General features: G+C 43.3%; 1 protein-coding gene across 1 annotated transcript in view; it reads right to left on the bottom strand.

Annotated features, from left to right (window-relative positions):
* Nucleotides 1–7,980, bottom strand: part of LOC139409582 (angiomotin-like 2a) — a 15,541-nt gene extending 7,561 nt beyond the window's left edge. The window contains exons 1-4 of the mRNA XM_071154950.1: nt 7,785–7,980; nt 4,221–5,040; nt 3,739–3,919; nt 151–295 (exon numbers count right to left, since the gene is read on the bottom strand). Coding sequence (XP_071011051.1) covers nt 151–295; nt 3,739–3,919; nt 4,221–4,963 — 1,069 coding nt within the window. The 5' untranslated portion in view covers nt 4,964–5,040; nt 7,785–7,980. The remainder of the gene's footprint in view (nt 1–150; nt 296–3,738; nt 3,920–4,220; nt 5,041–7,784) is intronic.
* Nucleotides 7,981–19,584: the final 11,604 nt, after the last annotated feature.

Raw genomic sequence — 19,584 nt, 5'->3', positions numbered from 1 at the left:
GGGGAGAACCGTACATAAACAACAAGGACTCCTGCTCCTGGTAATTAAGTATTTAGCTTTATTTATACAGGTAAGTCCATCAAACAACACTCTTATTTGCGATTACTAGCTGTGTTGTTAGCATTAGCATCTAGCTGCTGGTAGCCTTACCTCTGAGGTCTCTGTTGAAGTCGTGTAATCTCTTGATCTCTGACTCCAGTTTGTTCCTCATGGTTTTCTCCAGGGTCTCTCTCTTGGCTGAGCCCTTCATCAGGGTCTCGTAGGCCTCAGATATCCTCTGGATCTCTACTTCCAGCTGGAAGAAAACACAAGAGGAGGACACCGTCAGTCCGAGAGTCTCTAGCTTTAAACACAGATCATCCCCACCAGTGGTCACATTTTGAGGGGCTTTTTTTTGGTGGTGGGGGGGCTCAGATGTGGAAACATAAAAGCCTGAAAACTCTGGTCCAAAGTCCGACAGTTGAAAAGCAGCATTAAAAAAAAGCAGGTTTTAAGACCTGACCCTAAAGAGATCCACGGTCTCACAAGACTGTGATGTCATACAGAATGTATGAGACATATGAATTGCTTGGCTGGCCTGTTCATTGTGGAAGTACTGCAGTGTGCCCTAAGCGAATTACTAACACTTTGCTCCTAAAGAGAAGTGGGAATCCACATTCCTAACTGAGCGGTTATGAGTCCCAGGTGTCAGGGCGTTCATGTCTCCTCGTGGCATTCTGCCAACGTGAAGGAGGCTGGAGCAGGAAGAGGAGCGGGAGCAGGATAAGGAGGAAGAGGAGAGGCAGGAGGACAAAGGAGCCAGAGATATAGAGGACAGTCCGGTCTCTGAAACAGGAGCACTACTAGTACCTTCAACATTAACCATGTTAATAAGACACTATCAGGTAGCAAGCACAATGCATGACAATTCCCCACATGTAGCAAATAAAGTTTTAAGGAATGTAGTCATAAGCTTCCATGTGAAGAGGTTTGTGTGTGGAAGGTGGAGGAGTCTTGAATGAAAAGACAGACGGAAGTGTCTTCTCAATGTACTTTCATATGTGAAAATAACCTGTAAATGAGTCTCTGTCTGTTACTAAAATAACCTGGGTATGAGTCTCTGTCTGTTACTAAAATAACCTGGGTATGAGTCTCTGTCTGTTACTAAAATAACCTGCGTATGAGTCTCTGTCTGTTACTAAAATAACCTGCGTATGAGTCTCTGTCTGTTACTAAAATAACCTGGGTATGAGTCTCTGTCTGTTACTAAAATAACCTGCGTATGAGTCTCTGTCTGTTACTAAAATAACCTGGGTATGAGTCTCTGTCTGTTGCTAAAATAACTTGCGTATGAGTCTCTGTCTGTTACTAAAATAACCTGTGTATGAGTCTGTGTCTGTTAGTAAAATAACCTGTGTATGAGTCTCTGTCTGTTACTAAAATAACCTGTGTATGAGTCTCTGTCTGTTACTAAAATAACCTGTGTATGAGTCTCTGTTTGTTACTAAAATAACCTGTGTATGAGTCTCTGTCTGTTACTAAAATAACCTGTGTATGAGTCTATGTCTGGTACTAGAAATGAATGATTCCAGAATTAACAGAAAAGTCCCTGTGCTCTGACCACGGTGCACATTCCTGCTACAGCACAGCTAGAGGGCTAATCTCACTGATATGCAGCATTGGAAAACACACATACACACACACACACACACACACACACACACACACACACACACACACACACACACACAGGTGTATACTTCCCTATCTCCCTCTAAACCCTCTGTGAGCCAACAGGGCTTAGAAATAAAAACCTATTCATGCTTATCTATTGTAATGATACTCATAACTATTACTGTCAATAAACTATGTTTACAAGCAGTCAGACTCCTTCCTATATGATGTATGCTGTGACAGAGTCATTCAAGGTTACTAATTAGGATTGTGTCCCCAATGGCATCCTATACCTTTTATAGTGCACTACTTTAAACCAGGGCTCATAGGGAATAGGGTGCCATTTTGTTCAGGACCCATAGGGCTCTGGTCAAAAGTAGCGCAATACAGTGGCTTGCGAAAGTATTCACTCCCTTTGGCATTTTTCCTATTTTGTTGCCTAACAATCTGGAATTATAATAGATTTTTTTGGGGGTTTGTATCATTTGATTTACACAACATGTCTACCACTTTGAAGATGCAAAATATTTTAATAAATATTAAAAATTAAGACAAAAAAAAACGGAAAACTTGAGCGTGCATAACTATTCATCCCCCAAAGTCAATACTTTGTAGAGCCACCTTTTGCAGCAATTACAGCTGCAAGTCTCTTGGGATATGTCTCTTTAAACTTGGCACATCCAGCCACTGGGATTTTGCAGATTCTTCAAGGCAAAACTGCTCCAGCTCCTTCAAGTTGGATAGGTTCCTGCTGGTGTACAGCAATCTTTAAGACATACCACAGATTCTCAATTGGATTGAGGTCTGGGCTTTGACAAGGCCTTTCCAAGACATTTAAATGTTTCCCCTTTAAACCACTCAAGTGTTTCTTTAGCAGTATGCTTAGGGTCATTGTCCTGCTGGAAGGTGAACCTCTATCCCAGTCTCAAATCTCTGGAAGACTGAAACAGGTTTCCCTCAACAATTTCCCTGTATTTAGCGCCATCCATCATTCCTTCAATTCTGACCAGTTCCCCAGTCACTGCCGATGAAAAACATCCCCACAGCATGATGCTGCCACAACCATGCTTCACCGTGGGGATGGTGTTCTTGGGGTGATGAGAGTTGTTGGGTTTGTGCCAGACATAGCGTTTTCCTTGATGGCCAAAAAGCTAAATTTTAGTCTCATCTGACCAGAGTACCTTCTTCCATATGTTTGGGGAGTCTCCCACGTGCCTTTTGGTGAACACCAAACGTGTTTGCTTCTTTTTTTCTTTAAGCAATGGCTTTTTTTTCTGGCCACTCTTCCGTAAAGCTTAGCTCTGTGGAGTGTACGGTTTAAAGTGGTCCTATGGACAGATACTTTAATCTCCGCTGTGGAACTTTGCAGCTCCTTCAGGGTTATCATTGGTCTCTTTGTTGCCTCTCTGATTAATGCCCTCCTTGCCTGGTCCGTGAGTTTTGGTGGGCGGCCCTCTCTTGGCAGGTTTGCTGTGGTGCCATGTTCTTAAAACATTTGAATAATGGATTTAATGGTGCTCCGTGGGATGTTCAAAGTTACGGATATTTTTTTATAACCCAACCCTGATCTGTACTTCTCGACAACTTTGTCCCTGACCTGTTTGGAGAGATCCTTGGTCTTCATGGTGCCACTTGCTTGGTGGTGCCACTTACTTTGTGGTGTTGCAGACTCTGGGGCCTTTCAGAACAGGTATATATATACTGAGACATATATATCATGTGACAGATCATGTGACACTTAGATTGTACACAGGTGGACTTTATTTAACTAATTATGTGACTTCTGAAGGTAATTGGTTGCACCAGATCTTATTTAGGGGCTTCATATCAAAGGGGGTAAATACATACACAGTTTACAGTTTTAAATTTTGGGGGAATTTTTGGAAACAAGTAATTTTTTTAATTTCACTTCACCAATTTGGACTATTTTGTGTCCATTACATGAGATCCAAATAAAAATCAATTTAAATTACAGGTAACAAAATAGGAAAAACGCCAAGGGGGGGGTGAATACTTTTGCAAAGCACTGTATATAGGGAATAGGGTGCCATTTGGGACGTATGCAAGTAGTCTCCTCTCTCTCACCTTCTGAAGTCTGGCAGCCTTCTCGCTGTACCCCTCCAGCTCTTTCCTCAGTCTCTCATTTTCCCTCAACAGGTCCATCTGGGCACTGTTGTTGTGGGCACTGGGGTTGGCGTGGCTCATGTAGACCTCTGGACCAGAATGGACACTGTGACGAATCATCTGGGCATGGTCAGGTTCATACCTAAGGAGAATAGAGGAGAGGATGGAGTCTACATCTATATCTATAATACTTTGAATCATTGAATCAAACTGCATCATTCACGTGGTTATAACCAAGTAGAGTCATTGGGGTATATTCATCCCATATAGATAACACAGGGATACTGGTCGTTATTGTAAAAGAGAACGCGTTCTCCATGATTTACCTGGCTAAAGAAAGGCAAAATAAAAATTAATTATAGAAATTATTTAAATTAACTGGGAACCCATAATCCATATAATGTCATTCATATTGGCTTGTCTTGTGTGTGTGTTCTATTTACCTGTGCTGGGAGTGGAATGGGGGAGGAGGTTCCTGGTGGTAGTGTCCGTGTGCCTCCTGTGAGTGGCTGAGCATGTATCCAGGAGGCCTGACCAGGAAGGGGTAGTAGTCCGGGGGAGGTCCCCTCTGATCGGAGTACTGGAGAGACTCTGGTCCCTGGTGGTCAACAGGCCCACAGTGGCCATTGGAAAGCTGTGGGTAACTCTGTGTTGAGCTGAGGGGCAGACTGTCTCTGGATCCACATGATCCACCATTCCTCTCCAGGGAGAGCTGCATGAGCCGTTCACTGAGGGAGCGGGCGTGTTCCCGTTTCAAGTCCCACTGGCCCCCTCCCTGGTGATCCATCACCTCAAGCCCCTGACCCCGCTGGGCTCCTACCGAGGCCAGATACTGAGAGTGGGCCTTGGCCTCCTCATAGGTGGGCAGCTCCTCTCCGTGTCTGTGGAGCTGGTAGAGGTGACACACGGAGTCCCTCTCACAGTGTTTGTAGTCCCCCTGGTACTCCTGACCCTGGGGGTCCTGTCTGGTGGACATGTGGATGAACTGGGACTCCTCCTGGGTCAGGCTCTCCAGAGAGGAGCGGGGTGATCCGGTACCGCCTCCTCCGCTGCTGTTGCTGCCTCCACGCAGGGCCTGCTGCTGGATGGCCAGGAGGGTACGGGTGTCTGTGGGGTTCCCGTAACGGAGCTGCTCCTGGATTAGACGGTGTAGAACCGTGCCAGAAGACTCCTCAGCAGTTCTCATCTCAGTCAATCAGAGAATATATAAGTGAATGTGCTGTGTTGAACTTTGGTGGTTTGGATTATTAGTTAACCACAGATCTAGAGACAGGAGCAGTAAGAGAATTAGCTAAATCAAATACTACATCTACAAGTCTTATAATGCATTATGATGCCGTTATAATTGATCATGTATTACCCCCTTACACTATCTAATAGTCATCTCATAATGATATAATGTCATCAAAAAGCATACACTAGATATACAAAAGTATGTGGACGCCCATTTAAATGAGTGGATTTGGCTATTTCAGCCACACCCGCTGCTGACAGGTGTATAAAGTTGAGGCCACAGCCATGCAATCTCCATAGACCAACATTGGCAGTAGAATGGCCTTTACAGAAGAGTTCAGTGACTTTCAACATAGGATGTCACCTTTCCAACAAATGTCTGCCCTGCTAGAGCTGTAAGTGCTGTTATTATGAAGTGGAAATGTCTAGGAGCAACAACGGCTCAGCCGCGAAGTGGCAGGCCACACAAGCTCACAGAACAAGACCGCTGAGGTGCTGAGGTGCTGAGGCGCGTAAAAACTTGTCCTCCTTTGCAACACTCACTCTACCGAGTTCCAAACTGTCGCTGGAAGCAACATCAGCACAATAACTGTTTATAAGCCTCTGGAGCCTCAACTCCCTATGGACAGACCCCAACCAATGTAAGTTAATGTTTTGTATCATTTAGCTAGCTAGTTCCTAAACATTAACCCCTTATTCTTAGTCTTGGAAATGTTTCACTGACTTTCTATCTCTGCATTATTCACAGGGTAACTGTCAAGTTGTGAGTCTGAAAATGGACACTGGAGGTTAAGGAATCTGCATAGTAAGTATCAATTTGATGTTCATGAACATTTGTCACGACCTGATTAAGTCTGGCTAACTCATGCGGTCGACTAATCCTTACCCTAACTCTTTTCCTAACCTAATTCTTCTAACCTACCACATGAATTCACCTAACCTGCCAATTTAGTTATCCTAACTTGTAATTCACCTAACCTGCAACTGGCTCCGACTGAACATTTGCTAACAGTGGAGCCTAACCAAGTCAGGTAGCCCGATCTCATTGGGTAGTCAAACATTAACCCTTCATTTAAAAAAAAAAAATATTGTGTAGATTTTTTTTCTTCCCCCGCTGAGTTTCTGTCTCAGGGTAACTGTTCACTTGTCTAAAGATCGTATTTTCAAATAGAGTTGATAAGTGCACAGAGGTCATTTGTACACTATATTTTGTTTTTCAGATGCGACCTTCCAGTGGCTTTCTGAGCTCAAAAATGGAAGCAATCCATTTTTTTTGTGTTAATTCTTTGTGGTTTTTATATTGCATTTGACATGCATTTAATTACATTTATTACACGTATATCACCATACATTATGAACTATGTATTACTCATATATAAAAATACGTGTTATTCATATATAAATATATTGACCATAAATAGTCACTCATAATGTTAAATATATATCTATATTTTTTTTAAATACATGTAAATATATGAATAGCACATGTATGTAAAATGCATACTACCATATATGGATGGATAAGCAATACCACGTAAATATATTTACACATGCCAAAAATATTCAAACATATTTTTTTTTTTTAACTTTTAAAAAACACTAAAATTAAACATGTACATATATTTAGGTAATATAGACATATATTTAGATTTGTATTTCAGATATTGGTACATATATTCCATATTTCTATTTGAAATATATGTCAATTAGGTATGTATGGTATGGGCAATTCTAAATTGCGTTGAGGGTAGCATAAATGCAAGCATACCATATGCTCTGAATAGCATGGGCTTACCAGCAGGTCATGCCATATGTCACTATAGATTATTTTTGAAAAGCCCAAAACCAGAAGTATTGTAGTTAAGGAACGATTTATTTGTGGATATTATTATATTGAGTCAGTCATTTCCTGTTGCAAACGTTGCAGATTCCAATCAATTGCCTAATCACTATTTGTAATTTTTTTTAACTAGGCAAGTCAGTTAAGAACAAATTCTTATTTTCAATGACGGCCTAGGAACAGTGGGTTAACTGCCTGTTCAGGGGCAAAACGACACATTTGTACCTTGTCAGCTCGGAGATTTGAACTTGCAACCTTTCGGTTACTAGTCCAACACTCTAACCACTAGGCTGACCTGCCGTCCCTACACTCTAACCGCTAGGCCACCCTGCCGTCCCTGCACTCTAACCACTAGGCTAACCTGGCCTTTTTTTTACTTTCCAGAACATTTCACATATTATGACAGATATCAGGCCACACATTCCTTGAGGCTATTTTGTGTTGTTTACTATACAGTCTAAATGGTGTGTATATGTGGGACTAAATTCTCTATAGCCTCTATGGCCAACACACATAGCCACAATGAATAGAGAGAGCGTGAACTAAACTGCTGCCTCCCCATGTATGACAACATTCCTGTCTCAACGAGGCACATAAAACATATAGCCCAATAAACCAATTGATAAGCAGTGCCAATAAAGTTCAAATAAAGTCTCTATTGTCTACAGCGGCTCCTTAGACAGACATGATCACAGACCAAAGCCGACATTCCTAAGTATTACGTGTGTGTGTGTGTGTAATTCTGAATTAAAATGACAACTATTACAACATTAACTATCCTTTCTTACAATCTATCCACATATGATTTTGGTCTTATAATAAAGTCAAAAGGGGGGAAAAAAATCTGGATTTGCGCCTAAAGTCATACTTTGAAAGACCCCACCATGCGTAAAGTAACTCATTTTAAAAAAAAGCAGCAAAACTATAATCTTACCTATTTACATTGTCATCACGGAAACAAGTTGTGGACGCCGTAGGTCTATATCGTTTATATTTCTTTTAAACGTAATGCAATCCTAATAGAACGTCCTATAACTGGAAAGTATAAATTCGTATCCTGAGTATACTACGTTCCGCTGAGAGAGTGCACTGCTACGGTGTGCGTCTCTGAGAAGCTTTCACAACAGACTGAGTCGGGAGAGAGAGAAAGCGCTGCTCATAAATAACTGAGGGCCGATTGTTCGCGGAGACTGGAATGGTTGGAATGCGAGAGCTCGGAGTCCCTCAGAGATCAGAACCGCAGAGCGCAGCGCGCAGAGCGCAGCGCGCACAGCGAGAACAGGGGGCAGGGCGAGTAGAGTCGGGACTGCAGAGCAGAGCTGAGCAGCACCGTGCACATAGCAGAGAGACAGCTGGTAGTCGCCTGCCTGTGTAATGTAAAGCGTTTCGTTGTTGTTAGCAGTTGGGGAGATGAAGTAATTAGCTATAGCACGCTGTGACTAGAAAGAGAAAATTGGGGCACTATTGTGAAGCAGAGCATTAATTTTAAACGGACTTTAATTTTCACAACATTATAAACTCCTCATATAGTATACCATACACAATTATACCAAGAAATATTCTATCGTGAAATATTCTATCAAGAAATATTCTATCATGAAATATTCTATCAAGAAATATTCTATCATGAAATATTAGATCGTGAAATATTCTATCATGAAATATTAGATCGTGAAATATTCTATCATGAAATATTAGATCGTGAAATATTCTATCATGAAATATTATATCGTGAAATATTCTATCATGAAATATTAGATCGTGAAATATTATATCGTGAAATATTATATCGTGATTTTACCCATTGTTTTATTGTCCTTGTGGAAAATGTAATCTGAGCGATCCCTGTAACACATGGTGACAACTGCTGATGGAAAAAAAACAAAAGGCTTTATAAAATACATTTGATTGATTTGATTAATAAACCATGCATGGCAAATGTACTGCTTGGATCAAGCTTACTAACCTACCTGCAATTCAGACAAAAGTTTCTGTGCTATAATCCGAACATAGCATTAACGTAGTAATATCAACTAGACATGGAAGCTGGAGATGAGCAGCAGTGAAAGTTGAACGTTAAAGTGAAGCATCATTGATTGTTATTTTTATTTTTTTAAAGGCCTTTTATTTGCGTGTGCCTGGTAAATATTTAAGCTGAGGCCCGTGTCGGGTAATTGTGGAGTCTATGTCTGTGTGGACATGGTGGAGTGTGTGTGTGTGTGTGTGTGTGTGTGTGTATGCCTGTGAGGGGTGTGTGTGTGCCAGCCGGGTGTGTGAGGCCCGCTGCCTGCCAGCTGTCTGGGGGTGAAAACCATGTCCCCTCCCTAATCAGGGTTAGCTCTGAGAGAAGAGATGCATTGTTCTCCTCACAGCAGACATGACCAAGAGGAGAGGAGGGGAGGAGGGGACAGCCCTGCCATCTGCTGCATGGGAGCACCTTCATCACCACAAATGGCAGCCTATTCCCTATTTAGTGCACTAAGTTTGACCAGGATCCATGGCTCTGGTCAAAAGTAGTGTACTATATAGGGAATAGGGTATATAGGGAATAGGGTGCCATTTGGGATGTTACCCAGGACTAACCAACACCAACCCCCTGGTCCGTGCTGTCCTGCATTCTTCACACACATGCTGCATAGGAGGAAGCTGCCTAGGCCCTAAGATCAGCTAGCCTGGCTGAGAGGGGGATGCTGCCTAGGCCCTAAGATCAGCTAGCCTGGCTGAGAGGGGGAAGCTGCCTAGGCCCTAAGATCAGCTAGCCTGGCTGAGAGGGGGATGCTGCCTAGGCCCTAAGATCAGCTAGCCTGGCTGAGAATGGGAAGCTGCCTAGGCCCTAAGATCAGCTAGCCTGGCTGAGAGGGGATAAGCTGCCTAGGCCCTAAGATCAGCTAGCCTGGCTGATAAGGGGAAGCTGCCTAGGCCCAAGGATCAGCTGGCCTGGCTGAGAGGGGGAAGTTGCCTAGGCCCTAGGATCAGCTGGCCTGGTTGGTGGAGGGGGAAGCTGCCTAGGCCCTAGGATCAGCTGGCCTGGCTGAGAGGGGGATGCTGCCTAGGCCCTAGGATCAGCTGGCCTGGCTGAGAGGATAATGCTGCCTAGGCCCTAAGATCAGCTGGCCTGGCTGAGAGGAGGATTCTGCCTAGGCCCTATGATCAGCTGGCCTGGCTGAGAGGAGGATGCTGCCTAGGCCCTAGGATCAGCTGGCCTGGCTGAGAGAGGATGGCTAGTGGCTACATGCTGACAAAGGTGAGAAGGGACATATTTTTAGCCAGGTTTCTTCTTTAGGTTGTGGTTCTTGCATTTGTGACTGTAACAAGCCTCAACTTGCCGACTCTTGTCAAATGACATAGTCCCTTGTCTTGTCTGAAACACCCACATTTCACCATCTCATAGTCAAATGACCTCCTGGTAATTTGCATGTCAGTTGAGGGCCAACTGTCACATCGTACATTCATTCAGCCAGCTCCTGTAACTGCCTGTTATTTTACATAACAGGCCCACAGAAAACTTAGTAACCTACACCTTAATTAGGCTAAACACGATTTTGTACTAGAGCTAGTACAATCTAGTTTTAGAATAACTAGGGTCATATGATGGAAAGTTGATAGACGTGGAAGATTCTGTTCTGAGTCGTAGAAATACCATGTCCACACAGACATAGACTCCACAATTACCCGGCACGGGCCTCAGCTTAAATATTTTCCAGGCACATGCAAATAAAAGGCCTTAAAAAAGCAAAACTAAATCAATCAAAGATGCTTAACTTTAACTTTAAAAAAAAACATTTACAGTTAAGTGGAAATAAACTGACTGTACAAAACATTAGAAACACCTTCTCCTGTCCATGAAAAAGACCGACCAGGTGAAATCTATGATCCCTTGTTCATGTCACTTGTTAGAGCCACTTGGTGAAGCTGGTTGAGAGAATGCCAAGAGTGTGCAAAGCTGTCCTCAAGGCAAAGAAGGGTGGCTACTTTGAATAATCTCAAATATAAAACGTATTTTGATTTAATTAACACATTTTCTTTTGGTTACTACATGATTCCATATGTGTTCTTTTCATTGTGTTGATGTCTTCACTATTATTCTACAAATGTAGAAAATAGTACAAATAAAGAAAAACCCTTGAATGAGTAGGTGGGTCCAAACGTTTGACTAGTACTGTATGCACTCATTACTGTAAGTCGCTCTGAGTAAGAGTGTCTGCTCATTTTTTTTAAATGTAAAAACGGTGTATGGTAGTAGTTGCCAGGAGCACTAGTCTGTGTCAAAAAAAACACAGCAACGCTGCAGATTTTTTCACGCTCAACAGTTTCCCGTGTGTATCAAGAACGGTCCACCACCCGAAAGCACATGTAACCAACTTTTACACAAGTTTGGGAAGCATTGGAGTCAACATGGGCCAGCATCCCTGTGGAACACTTTCGAACACCTTGTAGAGTCCATGCCCTGACGAATTGAGTCTCTTCTGAGGAGAAAAGGGGAGTGCAGCTCAATATTGGGAAGGTGTTCTTCATTTGTTTTTTTACACTCTGTGTAGTTGAGGGTTGTTACAACGTTTGGACGACACATCCTGAAACTGTCTGTTTTGTGACTGTTGACATAATATCCTGCCACAAAAACACAGTAACCTATTGCCTCTCATGGAGCCAGTATACTAGCTTTACATACTATACCTACTGGTATATCTGTAGATGGTAATACTATAGATACTGGTATATCTGTAGATGGTAATACTATAGATACTGGTATATCTGTAGATGGTAATACTATAGATACTGGTATATCTGTAGATGGTAATACTATACATACTGGTATATCTGTAATACTATACATACTGGTATATCTGTAATACTATACATACTGGTATATCTGTAATACTATACATACTGGTATATCTGTAGATGGTAATACTATACATACTGGTATATCTGTAATACTATACATACTGGTATATCTGTAATACTATACATACTGGTATATCTGTAACACTATACATACTGGTATATCTGTAATACTATACATACTGGTATAACTGTAACACTATAGATACTGGTATATCTGTAATACTATACATACTGGTATATATGTAATACTATACATACTGGTATATCTGTAATACTATACATACTGGTATATCTGTAATACTATACATACTGGTATATCTGTAGATGGTAATACTATACATACTGGTATATCTGTAATACTATACATACTGGTATATCTGTAATACTATACATACTGGTATATCTGTAATACTATACATACTGGTATATCTGTAATACTATACATACTGGTATATCTGTAACACTATACATACTGGTATATCTGTAATACTATAGATACTGGTATATCTGTAACACTATACATACTGGTATATCTGAAATACTATACATACTGGTATATCTGAAATACTATACATACTGGTATATATGTAATACTATACATACTGGTATATCTGTAATACTATGCATACTGGTATATCTGTAATACTATACATACTGGTATATCTGTAGATGGTAATACTATACCTACTGGTATATCTGTAGATGGTAATACTATACATACTGGTATATCTGAAATACTATACATACTGGTATATCTGTAATACTATACATACTGGTATATCTGAAATACTATACATACTGGTATATATGTAATACTATACATACTGGTATATCTGTAATACTATACATACTGGTATATCTGTAATACTATACATACTGGTATATCTGTAATACTATACATACTGGTATATCTGTAATACTATACATACTGGTATATCTGAAATACTATACATACTGGTATATATGTAATACTATACATACTGGTATATCTGTAATACTATACATACTGGTATATCTGTAATACTATACATACTGGTACATCTGTAATACTATACATACTGGTATATCTGTAGATGGTAATACTATAGATACTGGTATATCTGTAATACTATACATACTGGTATATCTGTAATACTATACATACTGGTATATCTGTAGATGGTAATACTATAGATACTGGTATATCTGTAATACTATACATACTGGTATAACTGTAACACTATAGATACTGGTATATCTGTAATACTATACATACTGGTATATCTGTAATAGTATACATACTGGTATATCTGTAATACTATACATACTGGTATATCTGTAATACTATACATACTGGTATATCTGTAATACTATACATACTGGTATATCTGTAATACTATACATACTGGTATATCTGTAACACTATACATACTGGTATATCTGTAATACTATAGATACTGGTATATCTGTAATACTATACATACTGGTATATCTGTAACACTATACATACTGGTATATCTGAAATACTATACATACTGGTATATCTGTAGATGGTAATACTATACATACTGGTATATCTGTAATACTATACATACTGGTATATCTGTAATACTATACATACTGGTATATCTGTAATACTATACATACTGGTATATCTGTAATACTATACATACTGGTATATCTGTAATACTATACATACTGGTATATCTGTAATACTATACATACTGGTATATCTGTAATACTATACATACTGGTATATCTGTAATACTATACATACTGGTATATCTGTAATACTATACATACTGGTATATCTGTAATACTATACATACTGGTATCCCATAAACTAGATTGTGTTATCAGCACACATTCTGGGAGTGGAAATGAAATGAGGAACAGTAAAGGCCCATAAACACATCCATCTGCCTAGAAAACTTCCCTGTCAGAGAAACGGACTTTGTCACCAAAAAATGGATGTGTGAACTGTGAAGCACACAGATATATTGTCTATTAGATGTGTAGCTAGAAGCAGACAGACCGTGCTGTGACACACGTACAGGCCATTAGAACAACCTGTGAATGGACAGGCAGACATTACATGTGAAGAGGGCCGTTTAACCAGTCAATTCAGAAACACAGCCACAGAGCAATTTCCTTATTTCCACAGTGAATATAGGGATCAACATTTCTGGTTACTTCCCCCGAATTGACTGAAAATGTACTCTGATAAGATCCTTGAAGACATGTGAACTACCTGGACAGGCCATTCGACCCATCAGAACCTGTTAATGGGTCATTCGGCCTGGCTTGACTGGGCCCTCAGCAGCACAATGCAGCCTATAGGCAGTGGGTGCGACCGGCCCTGTGTTGGGAGACTTCTCCATTTCCTTTGTTTCCCTGCTAAAGGAGGAAATGGCCACATTCCTCATATTAGCATATCCATGGGGGCTGCCCCCCCCCCCCCCTCCCCCTAGCCACTGCTGCTGTGGCTGAGAGGTGGGGAAAACAAAGTGTAGGCTGCCAGGGGGGCGGGGCTGGGGGCGGGGCCAGTCCCAGGGCAACAGCACCTTTACATTGGAGTCATTTAGCAAAGTTTTATCCAGAGCAATTAGGGATTAAGTGCCTTGCTCAAGGACAGATTGACAGATTTTTCACCTAGTCGGCTCAGGGATTTGAACCGACAACCTTTCAGTTACTGGCCCCAGCACCTTTTTTTTTGTATTTTCACCCCTTTTTTCTCCCCAGTTTTGTGGTATCCAATTGGTAGTTACAGTCTTGTCTCATCGCTGCAACTCCCGTACGGACTCGGGAGAGGCGAAGGTCGAGAGCCATGCGTCCTCCGAAACACAACCCAACCGCACTGCTTCTTGACACAATGCCCATCCAACCCGGAAGCCAGCCGCACCAACGTGTCGGAGGAAACACTGTACACCTGGCGACCATGTCAACGTGCACTGCGCCCGGCTCGCCACAGGAGTGACTAGTGTGCGATGAGACAAGGATATCCCTTGTCTCATCCTCCCCTTACCCGGACGAAGCTGGGCCAATTGTGCGCCTCCCCATGGGTCTCCCGGTCGCGTAGCCCAACACTCTTAACTGCTAGGATACCTGCTGCACATTCACAACATTGTTGGAGGTAACCCATCTGTCTCGAGAAAGTACTGGCCCGTAGTCGCTGATATTTTCCATTTAAATTGGCATTTTTTCTTGATGAACAATAGGGCTGCATGCGTGTTCAAATCCATAAACACCAAATGCTTTCTGCAGGGACAGTAATGTATGGGTGTTTAATTAGATCTGGAAGCGGATTAATGAGTTAGTGTAACGGCACTATGGAGTCCTACTGTTCTACAACAGTGCATAAGGAAGGAGTGGAGTATATTCTGGAACATACACACAAAGACATTAGCTATTGTTGATAAAAAAAATTGTGATGGAATAAACAATAGCTACTTTTTTTCTCACATTAGTTTGCCAAAGACCATGTGGTAATTCACACAACAGAAAAAGGTATCACCTCAAAAAGCCAAATAATAATCCATAAAAACAATAATCAATTGCTTTTTCTCTCCCTAAAAACCCCCAGATTGTTGTCATTTCTGGCACATTAAGATGCTGAATAGAGAAACAGCTCATTGTTGCTTGTTGCAAGGGCACGGGACACACTCAGAAACTGCTCTAAACAAATACCAGCCCACTATGAGGATTATGTCGAAGAGTTGGAGATGAACAACAGTTACTCAAGTACGTCTGTGTTGTAACAGCTAGCAGCACAACTGAACTGAGTTCTACAGTTGTACAGCACCTGCTGTCTTGCAATGCCGACTCAGGGCATTCCACACTCAACCATCAAGTTCTAACAAGCCTTTCAAAGAAATGACAATACTTTCTCCTGTCTGGTGTAACATTTACCCATGGGGCAAGGATACACATTTACACTGAGGGCCATGTTCTCCTTCACAGACTACAGCTCCAAGATGCACTGGGCTTGTAGCATCAGGCCTGTCCTCAACTGTCTCACCCAGAGCCAACAGGCCTGTCCTCAACTGTCTCACCCATAGCCATCAGGCCTGTCCTCAACGGTCTCACTCAGAACCATCAGGCCTGTCCTCAACTGTCTCACCCAGAACCATCAGGCCTGTCCTCAACTGTCTCACCCAGAGCCATCAGGCCTGTCCTCAACGGTCTCACTCAGAACCATCAGGCCTGTCCTCAACTGTCTCACCCAGAACCATCAGGCCTGTCCTCAACTGTCTCACCCAGAGCCATCAGGCCTGTCCTCAACGGTCTCAACCAGAGCCATCAGGCCTGTCCTCAACTGTCTCACCCAGAGACATCAAGCCTGTCCTCAACGGTCTCAACCAGAGCCATCAGGCCTGTCCTCAACGGTCTCACCCAGAGCCATCAGGCCTGTCCTCAACGGTCTCACCCAGAGCCATCAGGCCTGTCCTCAACTGTCTCACCCAGAGCCATCAGGCCTGTTCTCAACTATCTCACCCAGTGCCATCAGGCCTGTCCTCAATGGTCTCACCCAGAACCATCAGTCCTGTCCTCAAAGGTCTCACCCAGAACCATCAGGCCTGTCCTCAGCGGTCTCACCCAGAACCAGGATACCAGATTTGAATGTAACCAATTTCTCCAGCACTAAGTCTTATCTTGCTGTCCAGTGCTACCAGTCCCAGGGTGCATCACAAATGGCACCCTATTCCATAATAGTCCATGACTGTTGAACAGGGCCCATAGGGAACAGGGTGCACTACATAGGGAATAGGAATAGCGTTCCATTTGGGATGCATTCTTTGTTAAGGATCCTCCCACCTGCTAACCAGGTGTACTGCCTGTCCATCTAGCCAGCCAGGTGTACTGCCTGTCCATCTAGCCAGCCAGGTTTACTGCCTGTCCATCTAGCTAACCAGGTGTACTGCCTGTCCATCTAGCTAACCAGGTGTACTGCCTGTCCATCTAGCCAGCCAGGTGTACTGCCTGTCCATCTAGCCAGCCAGGTTTACTGCCTGTCCATCTAGCTAACCAGGTGTACTGCCTGTCCATCTAGCTAACCAGGTGTACTGCCTGTCCATTTAGCCAGCCAGGTGTCCATCTAGCCAGCCAGGTGTCCATCTAGCCAGCCAGGTGTACTGCCTGTCCATCTAGCTAACCAGGTGTACTGCCTGTCCATCTAGCCAGCCAGGTGTACTGCCTGTCCATCTAGCCAGCCAGGTGTACTGCCTGTCCATCTAGCCAGCCAGGTGTACTGCCTGTCCATCTAGCCAGCCAGGTGTACTGCCTGTCCATCTAGCCAGCCAGGTGTACTGCCTGTCCATCTAGCCAACCAGGTGTACTGCCTGTCCATCTAGCCAACCAGGTGTACTGCCTGTCCATCTAGCCAGCCAAGTGTACTGCCTGTCCATCTAGCCAGCCAGGTGTACTGCCTGTCCATCTAGCCAGCCAGGTGTGCTGCCTGTCCATCTAGCCAGCCAGGTGTACTGCCTGTCCATCTAGCCAGCCAGGTGTCCATCTAGCTAACCAGGTGTACTGCCTGTCCATCTAGCCAGCCAGGTGTACTGCCTGTCCATCTAGCCAGCCAGGTGTACTGCCTGTCCATCTAGCTAACCAGGTGTACTGCCTGTCCATCTAGCTAACCAGGTGTACTGCCTGTCCATTTAGCCAGCCAGGTGTCCATCTAGCCAGCCAGGTGTCCATCTAGCCAGCCAGGTGTACTGCCTGTCCATCTAGCTAACCAGGTGTACTGCCTGTCCATCTAGCTAACCAGGTGTACTGCCTGTCCATCTAGCCAGCCAGGTGTACTGCCTGTCCATCTAGCCAGCCAGGTGTACTGCCTGTCCATCTAGCCAGCCAGGTGTACTGCCTGTCCATCTAGCCAGCCAGGTGTACTGCCTGTCCATCTAGCCAGCCAGGTGTACTGCCTGTCCATCTAGCCAACCAGGTGTACTGCCTGTCCATCTAGCCAACCAGGTGTACTGCCTGTCCATCTAGCCAGCCAAGTGTACTGCCTGTCCATCTAGCCAGCCAGGTGTACTGCCTGTCCATCTAGCCAGCCAGGTGTGCTGCCTGTCCATCTAGCCAGCCAGGTGTACTACCTGTCCATCTAGCCAGCCAGGTGTCCATCTAGCCAGCCAGGTGTACTGCCTGTCCATCTAGCTAACCAGGTGTACTGCCTGTCCATCTAGCTAACCAGGTGTACTGCCTGTCCATCTAGCCAGCCAGGTGTACTGCCTGTCCATCTAGCCAGCCAGGTGTACTGCCTGTCCATCTAGCCAGCCAGGTGTACTGCCTGTCCATCTAGCCAGCCAGGTGTGCTGCCTGTCCATCTAGCCAGCCAGGTGTACTGCCTGTGTATAACGAGGAGAGGTAAAGACCCACCATTCTGTGACGATCTCCATTGATGTACACAGGCTCTTTGAATGTTCGTTGATGCTTAAAATGTGGTTTTGACTGCAGCTTTCAAAGGCAGATTCAAATGTTTCTCCTCTGCTGCAGTAGAACAATAGAAGCCTTTGGAGCCATAGAGGCATTCAGGGAAGCTGTCCCAAATAGCAACCCATTTATTTTATAGTGCACTGTATTCTTGACCAGGGCCCATAGACCGGTACACCGTGAAGGGAATAGTGAAGTCATTCTGGAGGCATCAGTCCTGACTAGAGGACAAAGAGCTGCTCTGTGTTTCAGATGGAGGTGAGGACAGAGGAGGGGCCAGTTAACACTAGAGCCTGTTGAATGCTGTTGACTCAATGGCAGTTAACTGGAGAGACACGTAGGCACACTCAAAGATGAAGCTATGATTCAGTTGATTTGTGATAGGCAGTTTCTGATAACTGGTGTAATGCCATGGAAAGTTGATAGACGTAGAAGATGCTGTTTGAGTCGTAGAACAACCTAGAACATTAACAGGTACAGTTAAGGGGAAATACACTGACTGTACAAAACATTAGGAACACCTATGATCCTTTACTGATGTCACTTATTAAATCCACTTTAACCAATGTAAGTGCAGGGGAGGATGCAGGTTTAAGACTTCCTAATGCTTTGTGACATTTGAGACATGTATTTTTTACTGTGTGTGTGTGCCATTCAGAGGGTGAATGGACAAAATATTGAAGTGTCTTTGAACGGGAGGGGGGGGGGTATGGTAAGAGATGCCAGACGCACCGGTCTGTGTTGGTCAAGAACTGCAACGCTGCTGGGTTTTTTTCCACGCTCAACAGTTTCCTGTGTATATCAAGAATGTTCCACCAACCAAAGGACATCCAGCCAACTTGACACAACTGTAGGAAGCGTTGGAGTCAACATGGGCCGGCATTCCTGTGGAACACTTTCGACACCTTGTAGAGTCCGTGCCCCAAGGGGGGGGGGGGGGGGGGTGTAACTTAATATTAGGAAGGTGTTGTTCATGTTTTGTACACTCAGTGTATGTACTGCCTCTATGTTGTCTTGTTATCAGAGCAACAATGGAACAATCTGAAAGCATGGATCTGAGAAAAACAGACAAACTATGCTTGATTTCTGACAACTAGGCTATGTGATGGAAAGTTGATATAGAATATGTGACCTGGTAGACGAGTTTTACAGAATATGCTGTTGCCAGTAGAAATACATCAAACATTTACAGTTACAATGTCAAGTGTAAAATAAAAGTTAGGTTACCTCTTACCTTGTTGTCAGAGCAACAACGGAACAATCTGGATGGAAAAGTACGGTAGTTGTGTCGGTGCGTGTCAATGTGTATGTCAGTGCTAGCTTTTTAGTGGCCGCTACATGAGGGTCGAACATTCCATGATGCCAGTGTTCCATGAAAACTATTTAAAGGTTCGGAGCGTCACCGTCTCAGGGGAAAAATAAACAACTTTTGTTTGGCCCACAACACCATTCCTTAGTGATTATTTATCAAGGTTTTA

The sequence above is a fragment of the Oncorhynchus clarkii genome, chromosome 5 (genome assembly GCF_045791955.1).
Source record: "Oncorhynchus clarkii lewisi isolate Uvic-CL-2024 chromosome 5, UVic_Ocla_1.0, whole genome shotgun sequence".
NCBI lineage: Eukaryota > Metazoa > Chordata > Actinopteri > Salmoniformes > Salmonidae > Oncorhynchus > Oncorhynchus clarkii.
This window is presented reverse-complemented; position numbering and strand designations above follow the sequence as displayed.